Raw genomic sequence first — 22,196 nt, forward strand, 5'->3', positions numbered from 1 at the left:
GGCCCCACCCCCGCCCCCCCCCCCCCCCGTCAACCTTACTCCTCTGACTCCCTGCTCCTGCTGCAGCAATCTCCTGCTCTCACTGGCCTGTCAAGCTGTTTCCAGTTCTTCCCCCCTTCTCCTGCTTGCCCCCTTCTCCTTTGCTTGGGTCTGCCTTTCCCAGACATCCAATTCTTTGTTTTTCTCGTGGAAGGAACTCGACAAACACCCTTCACCCCAAAACCCAACACCACACCCAGCCTACCTTTCTTTTCAAAGATTTATTTTTATGTATATGTATGTGTGAATGTGTATATGCCATGTGTGCAGGTGCCCAAGGAGGCCAGAAGAGGTGTCAGATCGTCAGATCTTCTGGAGCTGGAGTTACAGGTTATAGGCAGTTGTGAGCTGCCCATCATGGTGTTGGGAACCCAACTTGGGCCATCAGGAAGAGCAGCAAGTGCTCTGTAACTGCAGAGCCATCTCCCTAGCCCTTATGGCACTTTTTTCTTTCTTCTTTTTTTGGGGGGTCTTTTTGAGACAGGGTCTCCCTGAAGCCCCAGATAGCCTAGAACTCACTATGTAGACCAAGCTGGCCTGGATCTCACAGAAATTCACTTGCCCCTGCCCCCCAAGCACTGGGATTAAAGGCATGTACCACCACATCCAGCTTAATTTTCTTTTTGATTTATTTTATTTTATGTGTATGAGTGTCTTGCCTGCATGTATGTAAATGCACCCATGTCATGCAAAGCTCACCGAGACAAGAGGAGGGCATTGGATCCCTGGAACTGGAGTTATAGACAGTTGTTAGCAGCCATATAGGGGCTGGGAATTGAACCCCAGCCCTCCGGAAGAGCAGCCGGTGCTTGCAACCACTGAACCATCTTTCCAGCCCCAACTTTTCTTAATGTAAGGCATTTTGTTGTGACCTAAAAACCAATACACCACACCTATAGTTTGACTCCTATTGGATTATCTATCTATCTATCTATCTATCTATCTATCTATCTATCTATCTATCTATCTATCATCCATCTATCATCTGTCATCTATCAATCTACTATCTATCTATCATCTATCTATCTATCTATCTATCTATCTATCTATCTATCTATCTCCCTACCTACCTACCTACCTACCTACCTACTTACTATGGTACTGGGAATGGAACTTAGGGCTTCCCATATGCCAGCTCCCTACCACTAAGCTCTATCTCCATCCCTCTCCTGCTCCCCCACCTTTTATTTTAATATGATGCAAAACATATTTGCCTGTCCCCATTCCTGCCTGGAGCCCACAGTCTCAGCTCTTGGTAGGCTGTGAGCAGTATGCCCCTCTCCCCAGTGCCACCCCCCCGCCCCGCACTTGTAGGGATGGACAAAAGTGAGATGGCCTGCCCTGCCCAGAGCTGGCTGCTTCAAGAAGGTTCTCAGGACCTGCTGCTTCTTTCTGTTCTCCTCCCACCCTTGGGTGTTTGTTTTCCTGATTTTTCCAGATTCCCAGGCTTCTTGGGAGGCCTCTGAGAGGAAGGGGGGAGAGCTGCCTTGGTTAGGGCCATACCAAAGTCCGCCTCCGTCTCTCCAGAGCTGCTCTCCCAGACTGTTGGGGTGGTATGGTAAATACAAACCCTTGACAGTCTTTCAAAGATGGCAAGTGACTTGCTTGGTCACACAACCAGCCCTTTGCAGGGCTGGGGACAGCACCCCCTCTCCCTCTCCTAGCCCAGGCCTCGTGGGAAGAGGAGCCCACCTCCTACAGAACTGGTAGGGAAGACTGATAACCTCTAGTTCCTCCTCCCCGGTGTCATCTCTCAGCCCATTCCCTCCCTCGTGGCAGTCCCACTCAGGCAGGGAGTATGGGCTGATGAATGCCTGGGACCTAGTCCTACTCCACTGTGTGCCCTCCCTCAAGCTTACAGATGAGCTTCTTCATCAGTAGGATGGGGCATTCAGGGCCTCCTCCCACTGACAGCAGTGGCTCTAGACGACCCCACCCAACTTCCTGTCCAAAGAGAGCATCTGGAGAGGGCAGGGCTTGGTAGGTGGTTTTCCTCCCGCCCCTTCCTCTGGGAACTGGTTGGTTGACAGGGAGGCTGTGGGAGCCAGAGCTGAGAGCAGCCCAGATACAAGATTAACCTGCCCCTGGCATGTCACACGGTGTCAATTTACAGCCTGGGCTGTCCCCTCTTCCCTGGGGCTAATTTAGCTCCAGGAACAATTGCTGGGTCTGTTAGCTCTACCATGAAGCTGCATTGGGCTTTCCCCTGGTCATCTTACCCTACCTCTGGGGGTGTCTATAAGGTAGGGGTCTCCAGTCCTGCCAAGGCCCCTGGAAAGCAGGGAGCTTAGAGAAGTGGTGGACCGAGATGTCTCCAGCCTTGGGTTCCGCAGGCAGCCAGGCTGGCTCTCTCTGTAGAATGAGTGCGAAGGTGGTTACTCAGCAGCAGGTGAAGAGGTCCCCTGGACAGGCACAGGAAGTATTCAATAAATACTTGGCCCTCTTCCTACCCTGTCACCTACTGCATGAAGTCATCCAAATCCCCACCTCTTATATGTACTGATCCATCATCACCGAGTACCACTCATGGGCACACAGCGGGCAGCCAGCCCTCTGACATGCTTCCAATTTCTCCAACTTTCTCATATCTGCACCAGGCATACGGAAGTCCTGTCCAGAAAGGCTTTCTGGAAAAACTCTTACTTGTCCTTCAGGACCCAGCCCAGGTAATTTCTATTTCTCTGAAGGCCTGTAAAGGGTCTCCTGGCTTCCAGAGACCTTGCTTGGTCTCCCTTTGGAGAGTTCCAGCGTGGAGGCCTTTACTGCTTCTGGACTGGGCATGGAATGGCCTTCCTGACCTGCTCAGAGTGTTCACTCCACCCATCCTAGCCCCATACCGGTCTCCAGGGCTCAACTGCCACCTCAATGTGGTCTCCTCCCCCAATTTTACCTGCTTGGGGCAGCACAGGTGGTCTGGGCCCTCTGAGGGCCTGAGCATGTCCTATGTGGTACTCTAGGGTGCCAGGGCTCCCCACTGGGATCCTGTTGACTCTGAACAACAGCCGACCTAGGCTGGGTCTCCTGATATTCTAGGTTTTGTGTCTGGACGAAGTCTGGCTAGTCAATCCTCTTTGTTTGGATGACTTTGAATAAGTTCCTTCCTCACTGCAAGCCTCAGTTTCCACTCTGGTCCATCAGGAGCAACAGATACAGATTCATTATTTCAAGGGTTCTAGGAATATCCCAGAACTCCCAGGAGCGTGTGTGTGTGTGTGTGTGTGTGTGTGTGTGTGTGTGTGTGGTTTTTTTTTCTTTTTCTTTTTCTTTTTTTCTCAGTCTTTTTGAGACAGGGTCTCCCTGTAGCCCCAGCTGGCCTGGATTCGCTATGGAGACCAGGCTGGCCTGGAATTCACAGAGATCCGCCTGCCTCTGCCTCCTGAGTGCTGAGATTAAAGGCATGTGCCACCACGCCCGGCCAACATGTGTCTTTTTGAGCATGTATGAACATGTGTACATGAGTGTGACTTACTTAGGCCTGTGGATGTGCACACACCTGTGAACATGGGTATGTGGGTATGGATGTGCTCAATGTATGTATTCTTGGGAAAGGGTTCAAGACTGTTGTCAGATTCTCAAAGGGGTCAAGATCAGATTGGGAATCCTGGAGGGGCCCTGGGACTCTATCCCCACCCCCACCCACCAGCTTCTTCCGACCTCACCACCCCCTCCAGCTCCAGGTTCTAGTGGTCGCTTCTCCACTAGAGTGGCATGCCTGCCTCAGCCCCTACCCCTAGAGCAGCCAGGGTGAGCCTGGGAAGTATAAGCAAGCTCAACTCCTTCTGCTTTAACCTTGGTTTGGCAGCCAACCCCAAAGCCAAGTCAGCGTCCTTCTGGGTCAGAGGTTCCTCTAGGCCTGGCCCCTACCCCCAGCCCCTCATCTCCCTGGTGCTATACTGGCTTGCCTCACTTCTTTGTGTTGGCCTCGCCTCCCTGACGCCCAAGGCTCCTCCTATTCAGCCTCAGCCCACACCCCATCCTCCCTGTGCTCCTTGCCTGCTCTCCTGCCCTGTCTCCATCCCCCTCCCTTCTCTGTGGACTTTTCACCTGCCAGTGAATTTACTGTGTTTGCTCTTGACTCACCCATCTCCCTGCCAGGAGGGCAGGGATCTTTGCTGCCTTTGCCTGTACCTAGCACAGCCTGGACCATACATAGCACGGCCTGGCACATGCATGGCAGGACCTCTGTAAACAGTGCTGCATGGGCAGGAGCCCCAAACACCCTCCCTGGCCTGGCCTCTGTGTGCACTTTTCAGGGGACATCTCTTGACCAGAAGGGTCTGCTGGTGTGTGTGTGTGTGTGTAAGGCAGTCTAATAGCAGGTGGGAGCCCAGGGAGAAGGGAGGAGACAAGTGTGGGAAGAGACTGGTGAGTCCATGCAGTTGGCTGTTTGGCAGAATTAGGACCCCAGCCAGGGTCCCAGATGTAGAGTCAGCATTCCAGCCACCAGGATCCAGGATGACCCTAGAGAAGGTTAGGAAGTGCTGGTGTAGAGGGAGGTTAAATCCACTTATTTATTGAGTGCCTAATGTATGCTAGCCCAGGACCTCAGGCTTTCATGGAGATGGGATGAATCAGACTCCTGCCTGGCCCCAGGAGAGCCTGGGCTCATACATGGGGGCAGGGGAAAAGACCAGGAAGAGCAAGAGAAGCAAGGGCTGCTGGGGTAGCAGCTCACTCCAGAGCTGCTGGATTTGGAAATACAGCATTAGAAGAGAACAGCATCCAGGGCCAGACAAGGTGGGACATGACTTTAGCACTTGTGAAGTAGAGGCAAGCAGATCTCTGTGAGGACAAAATCAACCTGATCTACATAGCAAGTTCCAGGTAAGCCAGGGCTACATAGTGAGGAAAGCAGAAACAAGGAGCTAGAGAGATGATGGCTCAGTGGTTAAGAGCAGGGGCTGCTCTTGCAGAAGACCCAGGTCCTGTTCCCAGTGTTAGAAATAAAACCCGAGGTCCAAAGACCCCATCAGCACCACACAAAGAACATGAGGGCAAAGCAGATTTTTACTTTTGCAAAAGTAAAAATGTATGATCAGTCAGACCCAGCAAGTATACACCAGGCCCAGGAGCTTAGGGGGCTTTTATCCCTAATGCAAGAGAACTGTGTCCTTCCCAATTGGCTGGGGTCTGACCTCACGGTATTTCCTGATTGGCTAGTTTAAAAGAATCTGCAGGAAGGAAGACGAGCTGCACTACTCCAGGCCATCGGGCTTAGGAATGCATCAGGAGCTTTTCTTTGTTTCTTTTTTTTTTTTTGGTCTTTTTGAGACAGGGTCTCCCTGTAGCCCCAGCTGGCCTGGAACTTGCTATGTAGACCAGTCTGGCTTTGAACTCACAGAGATCCGCCTGCCTCTGCCCTGGGATTAACATGCCCTGCACGATCTTTTCTTAAACAAAAGTCTTACAGGGCTTCCCAGCACTTGGGAGGCAGAGGCAGGCAGATCTTTGTGAGTTCGAGGCCAGCCTCGTCTACATAGTGAATTCCAGGACAGCTGGGGCTACAGGGAGACCCTGTCTCCAAAAGACCAAAAAAAAAAAAAAAAAAAAAAAGATTAGAATTCCTTGTCATAAACCAAGTACCAAGTTTTACAGGGTTTGAAAAAAATAAAAAACCCCAATATCTAATATTTCATATACTAGCACCTACATGGCAGCTAACAACTGTCAGTAACTCCAGTTCCAGGGGATCTGACATCCTCTTCTGGCTCCTTGGGCATTGTACACACATGGTGCACTTACACGCAGACAAAATACTTATACACATAAAAATTAATTAATTAGTATAATAAAAATTAAAAAGAATGGAACAGTTTCCAGGCTGAGGAACAGCATAAGCAAAAGCAGGAGGTTCAGAGTACAGCATTGGTCATAGCCAGGAGGTGGGGGACATAAGAAGATGAAATTTAGGATCCCTGAAGCTCAGAAGCCCCAGATGCCCGAGTGTCCTTACACAATTGCTGAGCAGTGACACCCACTGTAGCCAGTGACTGGCCCTTGAGGGTGGCCTTGCCAGAGAGCGGCTAGATGTATGTGGAAAGTGAACTGAGTCACACAGTATCCCTACCTGGCTTCTTCATGCCTTGGGGCCCTCAGAGAAAAGCAGACCCTCCCACCCCGTGCACATACATCTGGGACCAAGCCCCCATCTGCCCCCAGCTGCATCCACTGGGCCCCCTCCTTACTGTCACACAGTCTCATAGTCACACAGCTTTGTACACACAAACATCCCATGTGCACACCCAGGACACACCCTTGAACCCACAAAGCCCTGTAGGCACTCCCCAAAAACCCACACCACAGCATTCCACAGAATCACAGCAGGGAAGGCAGGGCTGGGAACCAAGCATGAGGCCCTGACAGGGGCAGTACAGAGTCATCACCTAGAGTCCTTCTCCTGCCTCTATGACCCTCTTCCACGTGGCGCACCAATGCCTGCTTGGGGCAGCCCAGGATAATGACTCAAGGCTTGGCCACTAAACCACAGCTTCAACAGCGGGGCTGGGCAGTGAAGTTCAGGCTCCATCCTTGAGGTCTCTGGGCCATCGCACCCAGCAGCCTGGTGGACACAGGGAGGTGCACTGAGCTGGGCCTGAAGGTGATGCATTTGATGAACAGAAATCTAAGAAGCCAGGTGCTGCTTGAGCTGTCCCTGGTCAAGGGTCAGAGCTGTGTAGCTAGGAGCCAGGCTGGTGGAACTGGGAAAAAGCAGAATTCTCCCACAGGGCTTACCATCTGCCTGGACTGGTTGGCAAGGTGACCTTTAACCCATGCACAGTATGAGGCTGTGGACGGACCTCACACCTGTGAACTTGATGGGGACCTCAGGGTCATCTCTGTGGGGCCCACCCCATGTCCCTTTGCTTCCTGTCATGTGGGGATCATTCTTTTGCAAGACAGCTCTGGTTACCATAGGGTGGTTCTAGCTGCTCAAATTCCTACAACCAGCTGCCTGGGACTGGTTTAAGCAGGTCTTGTTCTTTGTCTTCTCTTGAGAGTTTGGCAAAGCCCCTTCCCTTCTCTCCCAAGTTCCTTGTGAGAGCTCCACTTGTGGTTTCTAAACCTTTCCACCCCAGCCACTCTCCCATTGGCTCCAGGTGCCAAATGCAGCCAAAGGCACAGACACGTGACTGGCCCACCGTTTGGTTAACACATCCCAGTTTGGCATTTGGGGACACCTGGCATACCTCTGCCACTGCTGCAGGATGTATAGGGCTTGGCACCTGGAAAGGCTCTGGGGCTCTAAAACAATTCTGGCATTTGTTTGGTTCCACTGTTTATTGTTTTAGGATCTTTCTGAGACAGGATCTCTCTGTATCTCAGGCTGGTGTAGAACTTATTATGGAATTCAGAATGGCCTCAAACTCTCAATTGTCTTGTGAGTGTTGATATTTCGGACTTGAGTGATGCCTGGCAACAATTCTGATTTAAAAAATAACCTCAGCCAGAGGCTGAGGTGTAGCTTAGTGGAAGAATGCCTGCTTAGTGTGCACAAAGTCTTGGGTCTCATTCGAAGCACCAAACCCAACTGTGCATGGTAGGGCATGCCTGTAATCCCAGCACACTGGAGACAAAGTCTAGCTAAAGTTTAAGGCCAGCCTGGGCTGTATATGTGAGAAAATCTGTCTCAGAACAACAAACAAACAAACTGGGTGCAGTGGTACAGACCCTTAATCCCATTACTTGAGATGTGTGGGTAGGAGGAACAGGAGTTCAAGGTCTTCCTCAGCTACTTTGGGAGTTTGAGGTCAGCCTAGGCTAAAAGAGAGCTTATCTCAAACAAACAAATAAACAAGAAACCAAAATAAAAATAATAGCCTCCTCAACTTCAGCCCCATTGTGGCCTAGAACTGTGAATAATAAAAACACGGATGGAGAAGATGAGGCATACATTCTGCTGTCATTATGGATTTGAACTGACCACTCATTTAACTTCTCTGTGACTTGGTCTCCTCATTTGTAAACTGGGAGTAAGAATCATATCACCATCATAAAGTTTGTTCTAAGGATTAATGAAATGTATACATGCTAACCCTCAGAACAGCTCAACCTCCCTGGGGGTGGTTTTCTACACACTGATTACTCAGAATCCCCTTCTCCTGTGGGCTTAGGGCCTTGAAATCTAATCAGGAAGCTCTTTGGAAGCCTTTAAGTTCCAATGAAAAAAGGGGCTCAGACAAATACTGGACCCACCTAGCACCATGGGAAGCAGCCAGGACAAGACCTGGAACTATGACCTTGAACTCAGGGTGTGCACATGGCCCTATGTAGCTGGCTCTAGGAGTTGGGGCTGGGGCTGAGTTGGTAGCTGCCTAGTGTTTGTGAAGCCCTGAGTTTTATTCCCAGCACCCCATAAAACTGAGGATGAACATAAGTTCAAGGTTATCCTTGGCTACAAAGTGAGTTCAAGACCAGCCTGGTATATATACATGAGACCTTATCTCAAAAACCAAATGAAACAAAGGGTTCTACCTGCTTGATCCCCACCCCTCAGTGATCTGTACAGGAAGGAAGCCCCACCTCTGGTGTTGTCACTTAGAGTGTAGGGACTTCCATTGCCCTAGGACTAGTTGCTACAAGGAGTCTATACTTTCTGGGACCTGCTTGTCTTCATATCTCCAGGGAAGAGACTGGAGGTCTGTGAAGCATAGGAGCAAGGGGCCACATGGAGGTGCACGCCTGTTAATCCCACCACTCTGGAGGCAGAGGCAAGTGGATCTCTGTGAGTTCAAGGCTAGCCTGGTCTACATGGCGAGTTCCAGGCCAGCTAGGGCTTCATAGTGAGACCTTAACACCGCACCCCTCCAACACACACACACAAAGAAGGAGCAAGGGGTGGGAGCTAGGATTCTAGAAGAGTCCATGTTCCCTAGTTCACTGTGAGCCACCACTAGCGTGGCAGTGGGAATTCCTCAAATGCCTTGGTAGATCACAAAACTGGTTCTTTGGGGCTGGAGATATAACTCAGCGGTTAAGAGCACTGGCTACTCTTGCAGAGGACCTGGGTTTTGTTCCCAGCACCCACATAGCGGCTAACAACTGTCCATAACTCCAGATCCAGGGGATCCAATGCTCCCTTTTGACCTCCGTGGGCACTGCATGACACGGTGCATTTACATATATATGCAGGCAATACACTCATACACATAAAATTAAAAAAATTAAAAAATAACTGGTTCTTAAAAAATATTTTATTATTTTTATTTTATGTGTATTAGTATATTGCCTGCATGTGTGTAAGTGTGCCCGTGTCATGCAGTGACCACAGAGGTCAGAAGAGAGCATCAGATCCCCTGGAACTGGAGTACGAACGTTTGTTAGCCACTATGTGAGTCTTCTGCAAGAGCAGCCAGTGCTCTTAACCACTGAGCCATCTCTCCAGTCCATAACTAGTTCTTTTTTTCAGATTTATTTTTATTTTAAATTGTATATATTTCTGTGTGTCTGTGGAGATGCATGCACATGAGTGCAGGTGCCCATGGAGGCCAGAGGCATCCCCCTGGAGTAGGAGTCACAAGTGGTTTGAACAGCCCAATATGGGTACTGGGAACCGAACTAGGGTCCTCTGCAAGAGCAGTATGTGCTTTTAGCTGCTAAGTCGACTTCATCTGTGTAGCCTCTAAAATATTTTAAAATTATGTTTAATTTATTTATTGTATGTGTATGTGCACATGCGTGCCATGGTACGTAAGCATGTGGAGGTCAGAGGACAGTTTATAGAAGTCAGTTTTCTCCTATCATGCAGCTCCCAGGGATGGAACACAGGTCATGAAGCCCATGAAGCTTGGCAGCAAGTGTAACTTTACCCAATAAGCCATCTTGCTGACCCAAGAAGTGTTGTCACCAACAGCAAGAGCAGGCCTGGCCTCATTTCCCACTTGGCCTTCCAAGGGCAATGGCCAGCAGGGTCGGGTGGGGGGCTGGAGGGTGGTGTCAGGACTGCAGGAGAGGGTGTCTAAAGCCTTTCATGCCCCAGGGCCTACCCTACCAGTCCTAAAGGGTACTGTCTGCTTTCACACTTGTCACATAGAAGCCTGTCAACAGGGACCCAAGAGTACAAGAGTGTCTGCAAAGATGACTGCCCACCACGGATGTGAGCCACACCTCTCACAGTTCCCTCCCCAGAATCTGGATTGGCCTGTGACTTAATTTGACCAATAGAAATGCAGTGACGGAGGCCATTTCCAGCTATCTGTTTTCTTCAGGGTGGGGGAAGGAAGGTATTTGTTTATTCTGCCACTGCAGAGAGAGATCCCGAGGAGACCGCAGCCTGGACACCCACAGGGCAGGTGGGTGAAGGAACTTAGGGTGCCAGTGTGGTGAGCTGAGCTCAGGCTGGCCCAGGGTTGGGCTCATTTGTACCATCAGTCACTTGCTGTTGCAGGGAGGGGAGCCAGCAGTCCTGGCCCACTGGCTGGCGGTCCCTTCCTGCCATTGCTCTGTCCAGACATAGTAGCACGGAGACTTTCTGCCTCACTGACTGAAGTGGTTGCAGTTGGAGAGCAAAAGGCTCACACGCACCCTCTCTCCATACAACAAGCAAAGTCATCAGACTCCTGGCCTTTGGGTCTTTTGAGTCTTTGGGCATGCTGGCACACAGAGGGCTGAGGCAGGAGAATCAACAAGGGTTCCAGTCCAACCTGGACTGCAGTGTGAGACTGTCTCAAAGCAAAACAAAAAAGCTGAGTTCTTAGTTCACACCTAGAATTCGAACACTCAGAATTGAGTAGCAGGCATTTGAGGCTAGCCTGGGCTACATAGTGAATTAAAGGTTGACTTGGACCACATGTGACCCTGTCTCAAAAAAAAGCAAAGAGAAACAATAAAGAAACAAAGTCAGGCCCCACATCTCAGTACTTCGGAGGTCTGAGGCAGGAAGATCACAAATTCAAGTCCAGTTTGGGCAACATACTGAGACCGTGCTTCAAGAAAACAAACCAAAAATGTGCCCTAGGGCCCCTCCAGCTGGACCCAGACTCCAGAGAGTTAGCACACCAGGATTCCAACAAGGGCCACTGTTGCTGGGACACTGTAGGACAACTAGAGACTGGGAACCTGGAAATAACCTGCCATATCCACACCACTTGCTCAGAGAACCAGGTAGGACCAGAGGCCTGTTCCTGGCTACCTGGGCTTGGTGTAGACTCACAGCCCACAGGTGACCTGCAGAGGCCTTGCAGAGCCTGGGCACAAGCCAACAAGCACCCAGGGAACTGAAGCCCTGGTGCTGGCCAAAGACCCTCCCGTTTCTTCTGCCTTCATGGGCCTGCCTGCTGCTATAGCTTCCTAGTTTCTCTCTCCCCTGGCCAGGGCCTTTGCTGGGTTCATCAATGCTGAGCACATACTAGGTGATCAGTGTATGCTGAATCAGCATACATGCTGATCAGTGAATATCCATTGGACACACTCATTGGGTGTGTGACAGATGGGGAAGACCAGCAATGGGAGATGAATGGGAAGGCTGGAGTACAGAGAGGAGCCTGGACAGGAGTTGGACTGGGGTGTGCAGAGGCAGAAAGAGGAGTTCCACAGGACTAGGTGCTACGTGTGATGAGAAGGAAGGGGAGGGGGGTTGTGGCTGACTTTCAGGGTTTGCTCTAGGGGCAAACCTGCCCTTCTTCCCAGCCATATAGCACTGATGTCAGAGGCTGGGTCTTAGCTGTGACATCGCCAGACAGAGCTAGGCATCATAATCTCCTCTGGGCTGGAGCTGATATCCCAGACGTACCTATCTTGCCTCCCGCTCCAGTCCTCAGCTTCCCCACCCCCAGGGGAAGCCTTCCTAAGTTCTCCTGTCCTGCCATAACTAATTCCTCCTTCCTCTACTCACTCACTCACTCACTCACTCGTTGAGGAAATAGTTTGGAAACTGGCCCCAGATGGTAGTTCCTTGGGGACACTGGGCTTCAAGGGAGACAGAACTAGAAGCCCAGCCACAGCAGCACCAGAACTGAGCAGTACATGAATGTTATTTTAAAGAAAAGAAAATTTCTCAGATCCTGGAGTTGTCTTCAATCCACCCCCACCCCCACTTTTTTGGTGTCTCATTTGAGACAGACTTTTTTTAAAAAATTTTTTTTCAAAATATTTTATTTAGCCAGGTGTGGTGGCACACGCCTTTAATCCCAGCACTTGGGGGGCAGAGGCAGGCAGATCTTTGTGAGTTCGAGACCAGCCTAGTCTACATAGTGAGTTCCAGGACAGCTGGGGCTACAAGGAGACCCTGTCTCAAAAAAATGACAAAAAAATTATTTATTATTTTTATGTGTATTGCCTGCATGTATGTGAGTGCACCCGTGTGTTGTGCAATGCCACAGAGGTCAGAAGAGGGCTTCAGATTCCCCTGGAATTGGAGTTAAGGATGGTTCATAGCCACCGTGTGGGTGCTGGGAATCAAACCTGGGTCCTCTGCAAGAGCAGTCAGTGCTCTTAACCGCTGAGTCGTCTCTCCAGCTCCGAGACAGACTCTTATGTAGCCCAACTTGGCCTTGAATTCAGTAAGTAGCCAAGGATGACCTTGAACTTCTGATCCTCCTGCCTCCACCTCCCTCAGGAGGGGATTGCAGGTGTGCACCACCACATCTGGTTTTCCTAGGATTTTGTGCTTGCTAGGTAAGCACACTACTGAGCTATGTCCCTAGCCCTGGATTTTTGTTATTGAAATAAGTCTCATTCTGTAGCTGAGACTGGCCTCATATTCATAGCAATCCTTCTGCCTCAGTCTCACAAAGTGCTGGAAATACAGTGTCTAAACCACAACCAGCTTCCCTGTCCTTTTGGCCACCAGTGACTATAAACCCTGGCAACACACACCTGAACACACTAGGAACAGGATTTTTTTTTTTTGTCTTTTTGAAGCAGGGTCTCCCCGTAGCCCCAGCTGTCCTGGAATTCACTATGTAGACCAGGCTGGCCTTGAACTCACAGAGATCCACCTGCCTCTGCCTCCCAAGTGCTGGGACTACAGGCGTGCACCACCATGCCCGGCGTCTAGGAACAGGACTTTTTAAAAAACTATGGGGATCTGGAGAGCTGGTTCAGTGGTTAAGAGCACCTACTGCTCTCGTAGAGGACAAGAGTTTGGCTCCCAGCACACACATCAGATGGTTCATAACCTCCTGTAACTACAGGGGATCCAAGGCCCTCTTCTGGCCTCCAAGGTCACCTGCTTTCATGTGCATATACCCATATACACAACACACACATATACACATAATTAAAAAATAAAATAAACCTTAAAAATATTAACAAGGGACTGGAAAGATGGCTCAGTGGTTAAGAGCACTGGCTGCTCCTGCAAAGGACCTGGGTCCCAGCACCCACATGGTGGCTAACAACCATCCATAACTCCAGTTCCAGGGGATCTGATGCCCTCTTCTGACTTCCTCAGGCATTGCATGACATGGGTATGCTTATATACATGCAGATAATACTCATAGACACAAAGTAAAATAAAAATAATATAAAAAACTAACAAATCACAAATTATGTTACATATATGTATATATAATTCTCCATTTTAACCACTTTTAAGTATAGAGCAAAATGGCATCAGGTACATTATTTATGTTGACATGGTGCCATCTCCCTGTAGCCCCAGCTGGCCTGGAACTCACTATGTAGACCAGGCTGGCCTCGATCTCACAGAGATGCACCTGCCTCTGCCTCCCTACTGCGCCATCACGCTGCCTTTTCTTTTTGTTCCACTTTCTTTTTAAACAGAGCACCATGGACTCAGGCTGGCCTAGAGCCTACTTTGTAGCTGAGGATGACCTTGCACCCTGCTCCTCCTTCCAAGTGCTGAGATTACAGGTATCTATCATTGTGCCTGGCTTCCAGAACTCCTCATCTTGCAAAGCTGAACTACTGCCCCTATAAAACACTGCAGTGTCATTCCCTCCTCCCCCCCCCCCCCCCGAGTGCGGCCTTGACCAATCGTTATGTTTTCTGCCTCTTTAAATGTTACTCCTCTGGGTCCTTCACATATCCACCTTTGTGTGACACTTCACTTAACACAATGTCTTCACATTCACCCATGCTGTCATATATGCAAGAATTAACTTCTCTTTTAAATTCAAGCAGCATTCCATTCCATGGTTAGATCCACTCATCCACCCCTGGGCAACATCATGGGGCTGGGGCTGAGCCAGTGGTAGAGCGCTTGCCCCATATGTGTAATTCACTATGTTTGCACCCAGGCATCCAGGCACCCAGACACATCATGTGCATCTGTTTTGGCATCTACCCCAAAGTGGAACTGCTGGGGTTCACGGCACATATGTTTAATTTAGAACTGACATTTTGAAGGTGGTCATTCAAATGATCCTAAATAGGATGATAGGGATTAAAGCCAATGGGTCTTCAATTTCTAGTATCCAAAATTTACTAAATTAAGAGACCTGCAGGGCGTGGTGGCGCACACCTTTGATCCCAGCACTTGGGAGGCAGAGGCAGGCAGATCTCCGTGAGTTCAAGGCCAGCCTGGTCTACATGGTGAGTTCCAGGACAGCTGGGGCTACAGGGAGACACTGTCAAAAAAAAAAAAAAAAAAAAAAAAAAAGAGACCCTTATACTGTTCAGACCTATCCCATAGTTCTAGTTTGAAGTCTAGAGCTGTGCCATCCACTGGGACATATGGCTTCCAAGCCCCTGCACATGGCTGTTCATGCTAACCTGGCAGGAAAAAGAATGGAAAGGCCCTAGCTTTCCTGTGGATCACGTGTCACATGATCTGCCTCTGGGCACTGGTTAGAAAGGCTGGAACAAGTACTCTTTTCAGATATGATAGAATCTCTAAAATAGTATGCTGGGCTGTGAACCCAAGAGGGTTGATCCAGAGCTTTGTGGGTACGGAGGAGGTACCTACAGCTCTTCCTTCTCAGAGGGGCTAGTCTTGTTCTTCTTGAATTGACACAAAGTTCACATGATCGACGACTTGAAAATGTACAGTCTGAAGCATTTAAGGCATGGTGCTGCCTAGCCACTGCCTCTCTCTGGTATCAAGTTTTTCCATCACCCTGGCAAACCCACTATATCCAAACACTCCCGATTCCCCAATCCCCCAGCCCCTTGCAAGCACCCATCTGCTTTCTTCCCTATGGGTTCACCTGTCTGGATGTTCATTTAAAAGGAATCTGGCTGTGTAGCCTTTTGTCTGGCTTCTTTCACTGAGCAGTTTTCAGTTCTGTGACAGTAACAAAAGTATAAGACGCAAAGGCTCATTCCCTTATAAGTTTTTTGGTTCCCACCTTCTACCATGTTAGTCCTGGGGACCAAACTCAGGTTCAGACTTGGGAGCAGCCACCTCCATCTGCTGAGCCATCTCACTGGTGCTATTTTTTTTTTTTTTTTTTTGAGACAATATAGGCCAAATTGGCCTTGAGCTTAATGTGTAGGCCAAGGATGACCTTGACTTTCTGATCCTCTGATCAGTGTGTTTTAGAAGGTGCTGGGGATCAAACCCAGGGCTTTGTGCATGCTAGGCAAACACTCTACCAACTGAACTACACCCCAGCTCCTCTGTATTATTTTACACACGGTTTCATTATATAGCCTGGTCTCAAATTTGAGATCCTGTTGCCTCAGTTTCCCCAGTGCTGGAATTACTGGGGTGTACTACCATGCCTGACCCTTTAGAGATGAGCTCTGGATCAGTGAGGTTCATGGGATTTATCCAAGTTCACCTGTGGGCATCTAGGGGTAGAATTCCCAGAGCACCAAACCAAGAAATGCCTCATAGTTGATAGGGGGCAGGAGGGCAGGCACCTGTCTGTGCTGTCTTTCTCTAAATGCACCTGGAGACACATGGGTCTTGCTGGAGTCCAGTGTGACTTCCCTCTGGAGTAGCTCTGCAAATAGAGTAGAGCCAGGGAACCTATATTTTTAACCACCACCTCCTCTTGGTTGCCAAAGGACTCAACTGTTCCACAAGGCTGGGGCTGACAACATGATCCTCCCTGCAGCTGATGCCAGTTGGCATGCACCTGCTCACATCCTGGATGATGAAGACTCCCCACCTCCCACAAACAACCCCTTCCAAAGTCCACACCCAACTGCGAGAAGGCCTTTTTGACATTGAGCTGAATGGCCTCTTATCTCTCACCCAGCTTTGACCTGCGTTAGGCACTGCAAGCTCCCAGGAGGCATCTGGACCAGGGAGCAATCACCTTTTGATTAGGGTCACTAGGGCCTGGAAGCCTGGGACCTCTAAGACGCCCACTCCCATCATGTTTGGGAGGGGTGTATTTGCTAACATATAGGGTTAACAATGTGCCTCCTGATGCATCAACTTACCTGATAATGAGTAATTACATTTTTTTGAGGAGCCAGAGAGATGGCTCTGAAGGTAAGAGAGTCTGATGACCTGATTTCGATCCTCAGAACCCGCATGGTAGAGAGAACTCAGGTTGGCCCCTTACCTCCATGTGTGTCATGGTACACACACACATACACAAATACATGCAAAAATCATCAAAATAGCTGGGCGTGGTAGAGCACGCCCGTAGTCCCAGCACTTGGATGCAGAGGCAGGCAGATCTCTGTGAGTTCAAGGCCACCCTGGTCTACATAGTGAGTTCCAGGACAGCTCAGGTTACAGGGAGATTGTGTCTCAAAAAGACCAAAAAAAAAAAAAAAAAAAAAATCATCAAAATAAAAAATGATAAATTTAACTTATTGCCAGCCTCAAAACTTTGGGGAGACTGGAGTGGGGCTGTTTTTTGTAGAATAGCTGTGTCCAGTGGCCAGGTTCTGGAAGCTTGGCACTGGATAAGTTTATGCTTTTGTCCGTCATGGTCACCTGACTTAAAAAAAATATTTAAGGGCCTGGAGAGATGGCTCAGCAGTTAAGAGCACTGGCTGCTCTTATAGAGGACACAGGTTAAGTTCCAAGCACCTACACGGTGGCTAACAACTGTCTGTAACTCCAGTTCCAGGGGAATCCGATACTCTCTTCTGACTGCCTCGCGCACTGCCATGACATGGGTGCGCTCTCATACATGCAGACAATACACTCATACATAAAATATTTTTTCAAATATTGAAAAATTTAAATTTGTGTTTGAGTACACTAGGATGTCAACGAGGATGTCAGATTCCCTGAAGCTGGAGTTACAGATGGTTGTAAGCTGCCTGATGTGGGTCCTGGTAACCAATCTCACTGTCTCTGGAAGAGCAGCAAGCACTATTAACCTCTGAGGATCTCTTCAGCCCTTACCTGACAGTTACCTTAAACATTTCTGGGCTGACACTGGGCTACTAATATGTGAGAAGCAGAGCCCAGGGCCAGGAGGGACTAGCAAGCTGTCAAATGACTCTCATACTGCAGGTGCTAGGAGGCAGGAGGATGGAGTCATAGAAGGTTCTTGAACTTAGCCCTGTCTGGACCACAGGATGGCTTTGCTCAAGTTAAAAGTTCAGGAGCTTCATCATGGTGGGTGGGAAACCAGCCACAGATTCTAAGATCTATTCCTGCCTCAGGCCTCTCCAGGCCCAAGAGAATGAGGTAGGGCTGAAACTCAGCCCACACAGCCTGGGGTCCTGGGACCCCAAGAGCAAACATACATCCATAAACTGCGGTCAGTAGTAGTCAAAGCTGGCTGCTAGGCAGTCTGTCCTCGACAAGGCCACCCAGGCTTAGAGACATGTCAGGAGCTTGTCTGTGCTGAGCTGGCATCACCTTTGCGTGGGAAATAAGTGCATGCTCACGCTGAGCCCAGTGGGGCTGGCAGTGATGTGTGTTCTTGTTTGGTTTCAAAACGGACCCAGAAGGAAGAATCATGAGATTCTTGTGTCAGAGGAAATGTTTGGGAGCCTGGCCAAAGGCATCCATCTGGGCTTTGGCTGAGGGAAGCAGCAGTCACTGCCCTGTGTCTGGACCCCAAGATAACACCCCAGATGGCACTGGCCTGGCACCTGTGAGGTGAGGGGCCGGGCTGGGCTGACTCTAGACTAAAGTGTGAGCTTCATACACAGTGGATCTCAGCTGACACTATTGTGACCTGTTCAGCTCCACATTAAGGCAGGAGTGGGCCTTCTTATCAGGAAGACATCCTTATCCCTATTTGGGGGACAAAAAAACACCAGCCCCAAAACCCTGCCAGGGTCCAGTTATTCAATGTGGGGACAGCTATCTATCTCACCTTAGGGCTGGTCCTAGTGGAAAAAGGGACACAAAGCTCTTCTCCGTAGTGAAGAGTGTGGCAAGCCTATGTGGCTAAAAGAACAAAGCAGGACAGCAAGCTTCTACGAGAAGCTGCGCAGGTGGGCAGAGTAGGGTAGGGCGGGCCTCTCCCAGGTTTGGCATTTGTATTAAGCCTGTGTGACAAACAGTAACCAAGGCTCTAAGAACACAACTGGTGCTTTTCTCCTTTGATGTCAGTGGATGGAATCCTGTAGATAGGTCTCTCTTCCAGGTGGGTCTGTGACCACTGCCAACCTGGGTGCAGGTGAGCTTCTTTTTATTTTTTATGTGTATGAGTGTACTCCCTGCATGTATGTAAGTGCACCTGTTCGTGCAGTGCCCACGGAGGTCAGAAGAGGGTGTTGAATTCCCCTGGAACTGGAGTTATGGATGGCTGTTAGCTGCCATGTGAGTGCTGGGAATCAAACCCATGTCCTCTGCAAGCTTAGCCAGTGCTCTTAACCACTGAGCCATCTGAGCTTCTTTAGCTGGCTGGTCTAGTCTCAGGAAAAAGGTTGTCCCTGACAGAGGCCAAGGGAGGGGGTCGGAGGGTGGGGAGGGTGCTGGCCCAGAACTGCCTATTTGCCTACCTTGGAAACCTGAACTGGGGCTGACACAGCTCTGCCTGGCTGTTGAGGTGTTTTCCTGGTTCTCCACCAAAGGGAACCCAAGGGGTTGGAAGCATGCTTCCCTCCAGAAGTCAGGTCTACAAAGAGGTAAGTGGTCTCCAAGTGACAGCACAAGGTCAAGAGGGCAGCACCTCAGCCCCACAGGTAGGCGAGCAGGTGCTAGGGCGGCCCAGGGCCTGGGGAGTTGGATGGTAGCCGCCCATGACCAGGGCCATAGCTGAACCTGTCAGTGCCTGAAAGGAAGCTCTGCAAGCAGAGCCCCTTGCCAAGAGCCCTGCCCAGCAGAGGGGAGGGTAAGGATCCTGTGACTACAGCAGACAGAATCGGGCTTTGTTTCAGCAGACACAGCCTTTCAGCCTGTGGCAGATGAGTGAAGTCCCCAGAGCAGTAAGAGGCACGTTCAACCAAACAAGACCAAATAAAGCCAAGGAGCTGATGAGGGGTGAGGCCCCTGCCCTGTGACCTGAGCCCCAGGCAGTTAACTGCTCTCACCAGACCCTGGGCTCATTCCCCTGGGAGTGGTAAACAGCAATGCTCCACCCACAGGCACAGGACCTAGGAATGAAGTGCTGCCCCCTGGAGCTCAGACAGCAGGCCTGTGTCAAAACCCACGTTCAGTGGACAAGGGCAGGATGTGGATGCAGTCAGGAGGCCTTGGCTCTCAAGACTCCTGAGCAGAACAGGAGGTGGTGGCACCTCCTGGATGTACAGGTTCAAGAGAGTACTAACAAGATGACATGTAACACCACCACATATTAGTTTACTGCATTAAGAACAGGATTCTATTTCTAGAGACCAAACAGCACCACATTCTTGGGAGAGAATCTTCTTTGTCCCTAAACCTTTGAGCAACAGCTGAAATCCACTCAGCAGCAGGACAGAGGTGGCTTCCTAGTGAGGGCAGCGGTGATAGGCTTCTTCCTCCCCTTCCAAGTGCTTCCCAGGAAATCCAGCCTCTCCCCAGTACTGCACAGGCAGCCCACATCAGGGAAATGGACTCTGAGAAGGGCTTGAAACTGGACTTTGCCAACAGGGGACACATTGAACACTGCTCAGAGGCTGCACATGGTAGGGGAGGCTGTGGAAAGGCTGTCAGAATCGTGGGACTACATACAGAAAGGCCAAGATTTGAGCATGGACTCCAATACTGACGGCAGGGCTCAGGCAAGGGGGCCTCCCTGGCCGGCTTCCTCCTCTGAGCATGGGGGCGGCCATGGACTGGCCCTCCCCACAGAAGGCAGAGAATATATTTGAGTTAGTCCAACTCAGGGTCTGGCCAGCCCTTCCCTTTGGGCTGGCAAACATCATGCACACCCTTAAAGCCCTTCTGGGTGGGCAGGACTCTTCTCTCACAGATGCTGTCCAGTCATCTTTCGGCAGAGCACAGCCTGCTTCCCATCTCTGACTGCTATCCAGAGCCAGCAGCGTGAAGGCAGTGGCCCTCAGCACCATGGTCTCCCCAGGACCAGCAGGGAGGAAGTAGAGCAGGAATCTGCTTATCTAACTCGGCTTCTCCTACTTCTGGGCAGGACCTAGCAAAAGCAGCCACTGTGACTGCGCAGTGGGCCTGGCCTCACTGTCCGCATCCTACTGGGAAGCCAGCTCAGTGAGTCCAGCTTCACCCCTATGTTCCCTGGCTTAGCTCAGCAGCCAGCTTCCACAGTCCAGGTCTAACAGTCCTTAGGCTGGTTCTGTGAGGAGGTCCTTTTCTCCATCCTGCTCCCGTATGGCTATCACAGCTCCCAGTGCTTCCCTGATCTTCCTGAACTTTCCCAATGACAACCAGGGCCAAGTGCAATGCCACCTGGGCTTCGGGACTTAGAGGAGTTCAGGCTGAAAGACTGGAAGGGGATTTCCATGCAGAGCTGAGGGACACCAACAATGGTCACAGGCTATTGCAGGGGAGGTGGGGACAGGGAGGGCTGGTCTTGGGGGAGCAGTGTCTGTCAGAACTGCGGCACTTGGGGTCCACAGCGCTGATTCTTCCTCCTTTTTACACACGTCAGGAAGTATTCTTGATGGCTTGCAGGCCACCTGCAGCTTCTGCACTTGACCCTGTCTGATGCTGCCTGTGGCCTGACCTCTAGCCTCCTGTGTAGACAAGCAATGAAGTTTATACTCGGGCTATAGCCCAAATGCAGTGGGATAGAGCCTGCAGCACAATGAGGACATGGCGCCCACTGGTCTCATGGCACCTGCAAAGGTCAAGGAAGACTAAAGCCTGTCCTGCTTTGGTGCTGGGCTTCTGTGCCTACACACAAGGCCTGCTTAGGCTGCACTCTGAAGCCAAGCTAAGGTGCTGTCATCACGCTCTGCTCACCATGGTCCACACTCCAGAGGCGGTAAAACTCAGCAAAGTCCACATAGGGCTCAACTCGGCCATCTTCACCAGGTGGGAGTGAGTGGGTGGGTCTGGAGCGGAAGAGGCCACCATCAGAGCTGGAGCTGCTGCTCTGCGTGTGTGTGTTGGTGGACTGCAGGGTCAGGGTTGGGCTCTGGCTGCAGAAGGAGACGGGAGAGTGTCAGTCTAGGGTACCTAGATCAAGGGGACCTCGACTTCCAGCTTGGGGAGAGAGGATCCTTGCCCCCCGCAGGTCTTTGAACCTCTCTGGCAAAGGTGATCATAAAAGCCAACTAGGTCAGATGTTTTTAGGGACAGATAAAATGGCAAGTCCTAGGATCCAAGTCCTAGGATCACTGCGCCCACCATGCCCAGCCTTCAAGTATATATATTTTTCTTTTTTCGTTGCTTTGAGACAGGAATCTCATGTACCTCAAGCTGGCCTCCAACTTGATATGTAAAAGAAGATGACTTTGAATTCCTGATTCTAATACAATGTCAGGTATGGTGGCACATGCCTTTAATCTCAGCACTTATGAGGCAGAGGCAAGTGGATCTCCATAAGATGGGAGCTGGCCTACTCTACATAGCAAGTTCCAGGTTAGTTAGGGCTACAGGGAAACCCTGTCTCTCAAATTAAACTCCTGATTCTCCTGCCTCCACTGTCCACACCCCAAGTGCTGGGGTCACAGGCATGGCTCATGTCTATCTTCCAGTGAATTTCTTAAGTACTGGCCAAATGAGGCTGTTTAAATTGACAGCAACTAAATAGAACACTGACTTCAAGTACTGAACAGCCATGCAGAGTGAATGCTACTGTACGCCAGGGCAGACACACATTCTCATGGGAGCTTATCTAATCCAACCCCCAACCCCATAAACAGGCCAGATCTGTTCCTCCCTCACTGGCAGGTGCCCGTTTTCTACCAATACCAGACACCCATCTTTCTTTCTTCCTTCCTTCCTTCCTTCCTTCCTTCCTTCCTTCCTTCCTTCCTTCCTCCCT

The 22,196-nt window shown here is 50.2% G+C and overlaps 1 protein-coding gene across 2 annotated transcripts in view; it reads right to left on the bottom strand.

The window, feature by feature from the left end:
• Positions 1–19,604: 19,604 nt before the first annotated feature.
• Tab1 (TGF-beta activated kinase 1 (MAP3K7) binding protein 1) overlaps positions 19,605–22,196 on the bottom strand; it is a 29,261-nt gene continuing 26,669 nt past the window's right edge. Inside the window, exon 11 of one of the 2 annotated variants that reach the window (XM_017802750.2) lies at positions 19,605–21,348. In XM_017802750.2, the coding sequence (XP_017658239.1) occupies positions 21,141–21,348 (208 nt within the window). In that variant the 3' untranslated portion in view covers positions 19,605–21,140. The remainder of the gene's footprint in view (positions 21,349–22,196) is intronic. The other variant, XM_008851227.3, reaches the window with a different exon arrangement.

The sequence above is a fragment of the Nannospalax galili genome, unplaced genomic scaffold (genome assembly GCF_000622305.1).
Source record: "Nannospalax galili isolate Female #2095 unplaced genomic scaffold, S.galili_v1.0 scaffold445, whole genome shotgun sequence".
NCBI lineage: Eukaryota > Metazoa > Chordata > Mammalia > Rodentia > Spalacidae > Nannospalax > Nannospalax galili.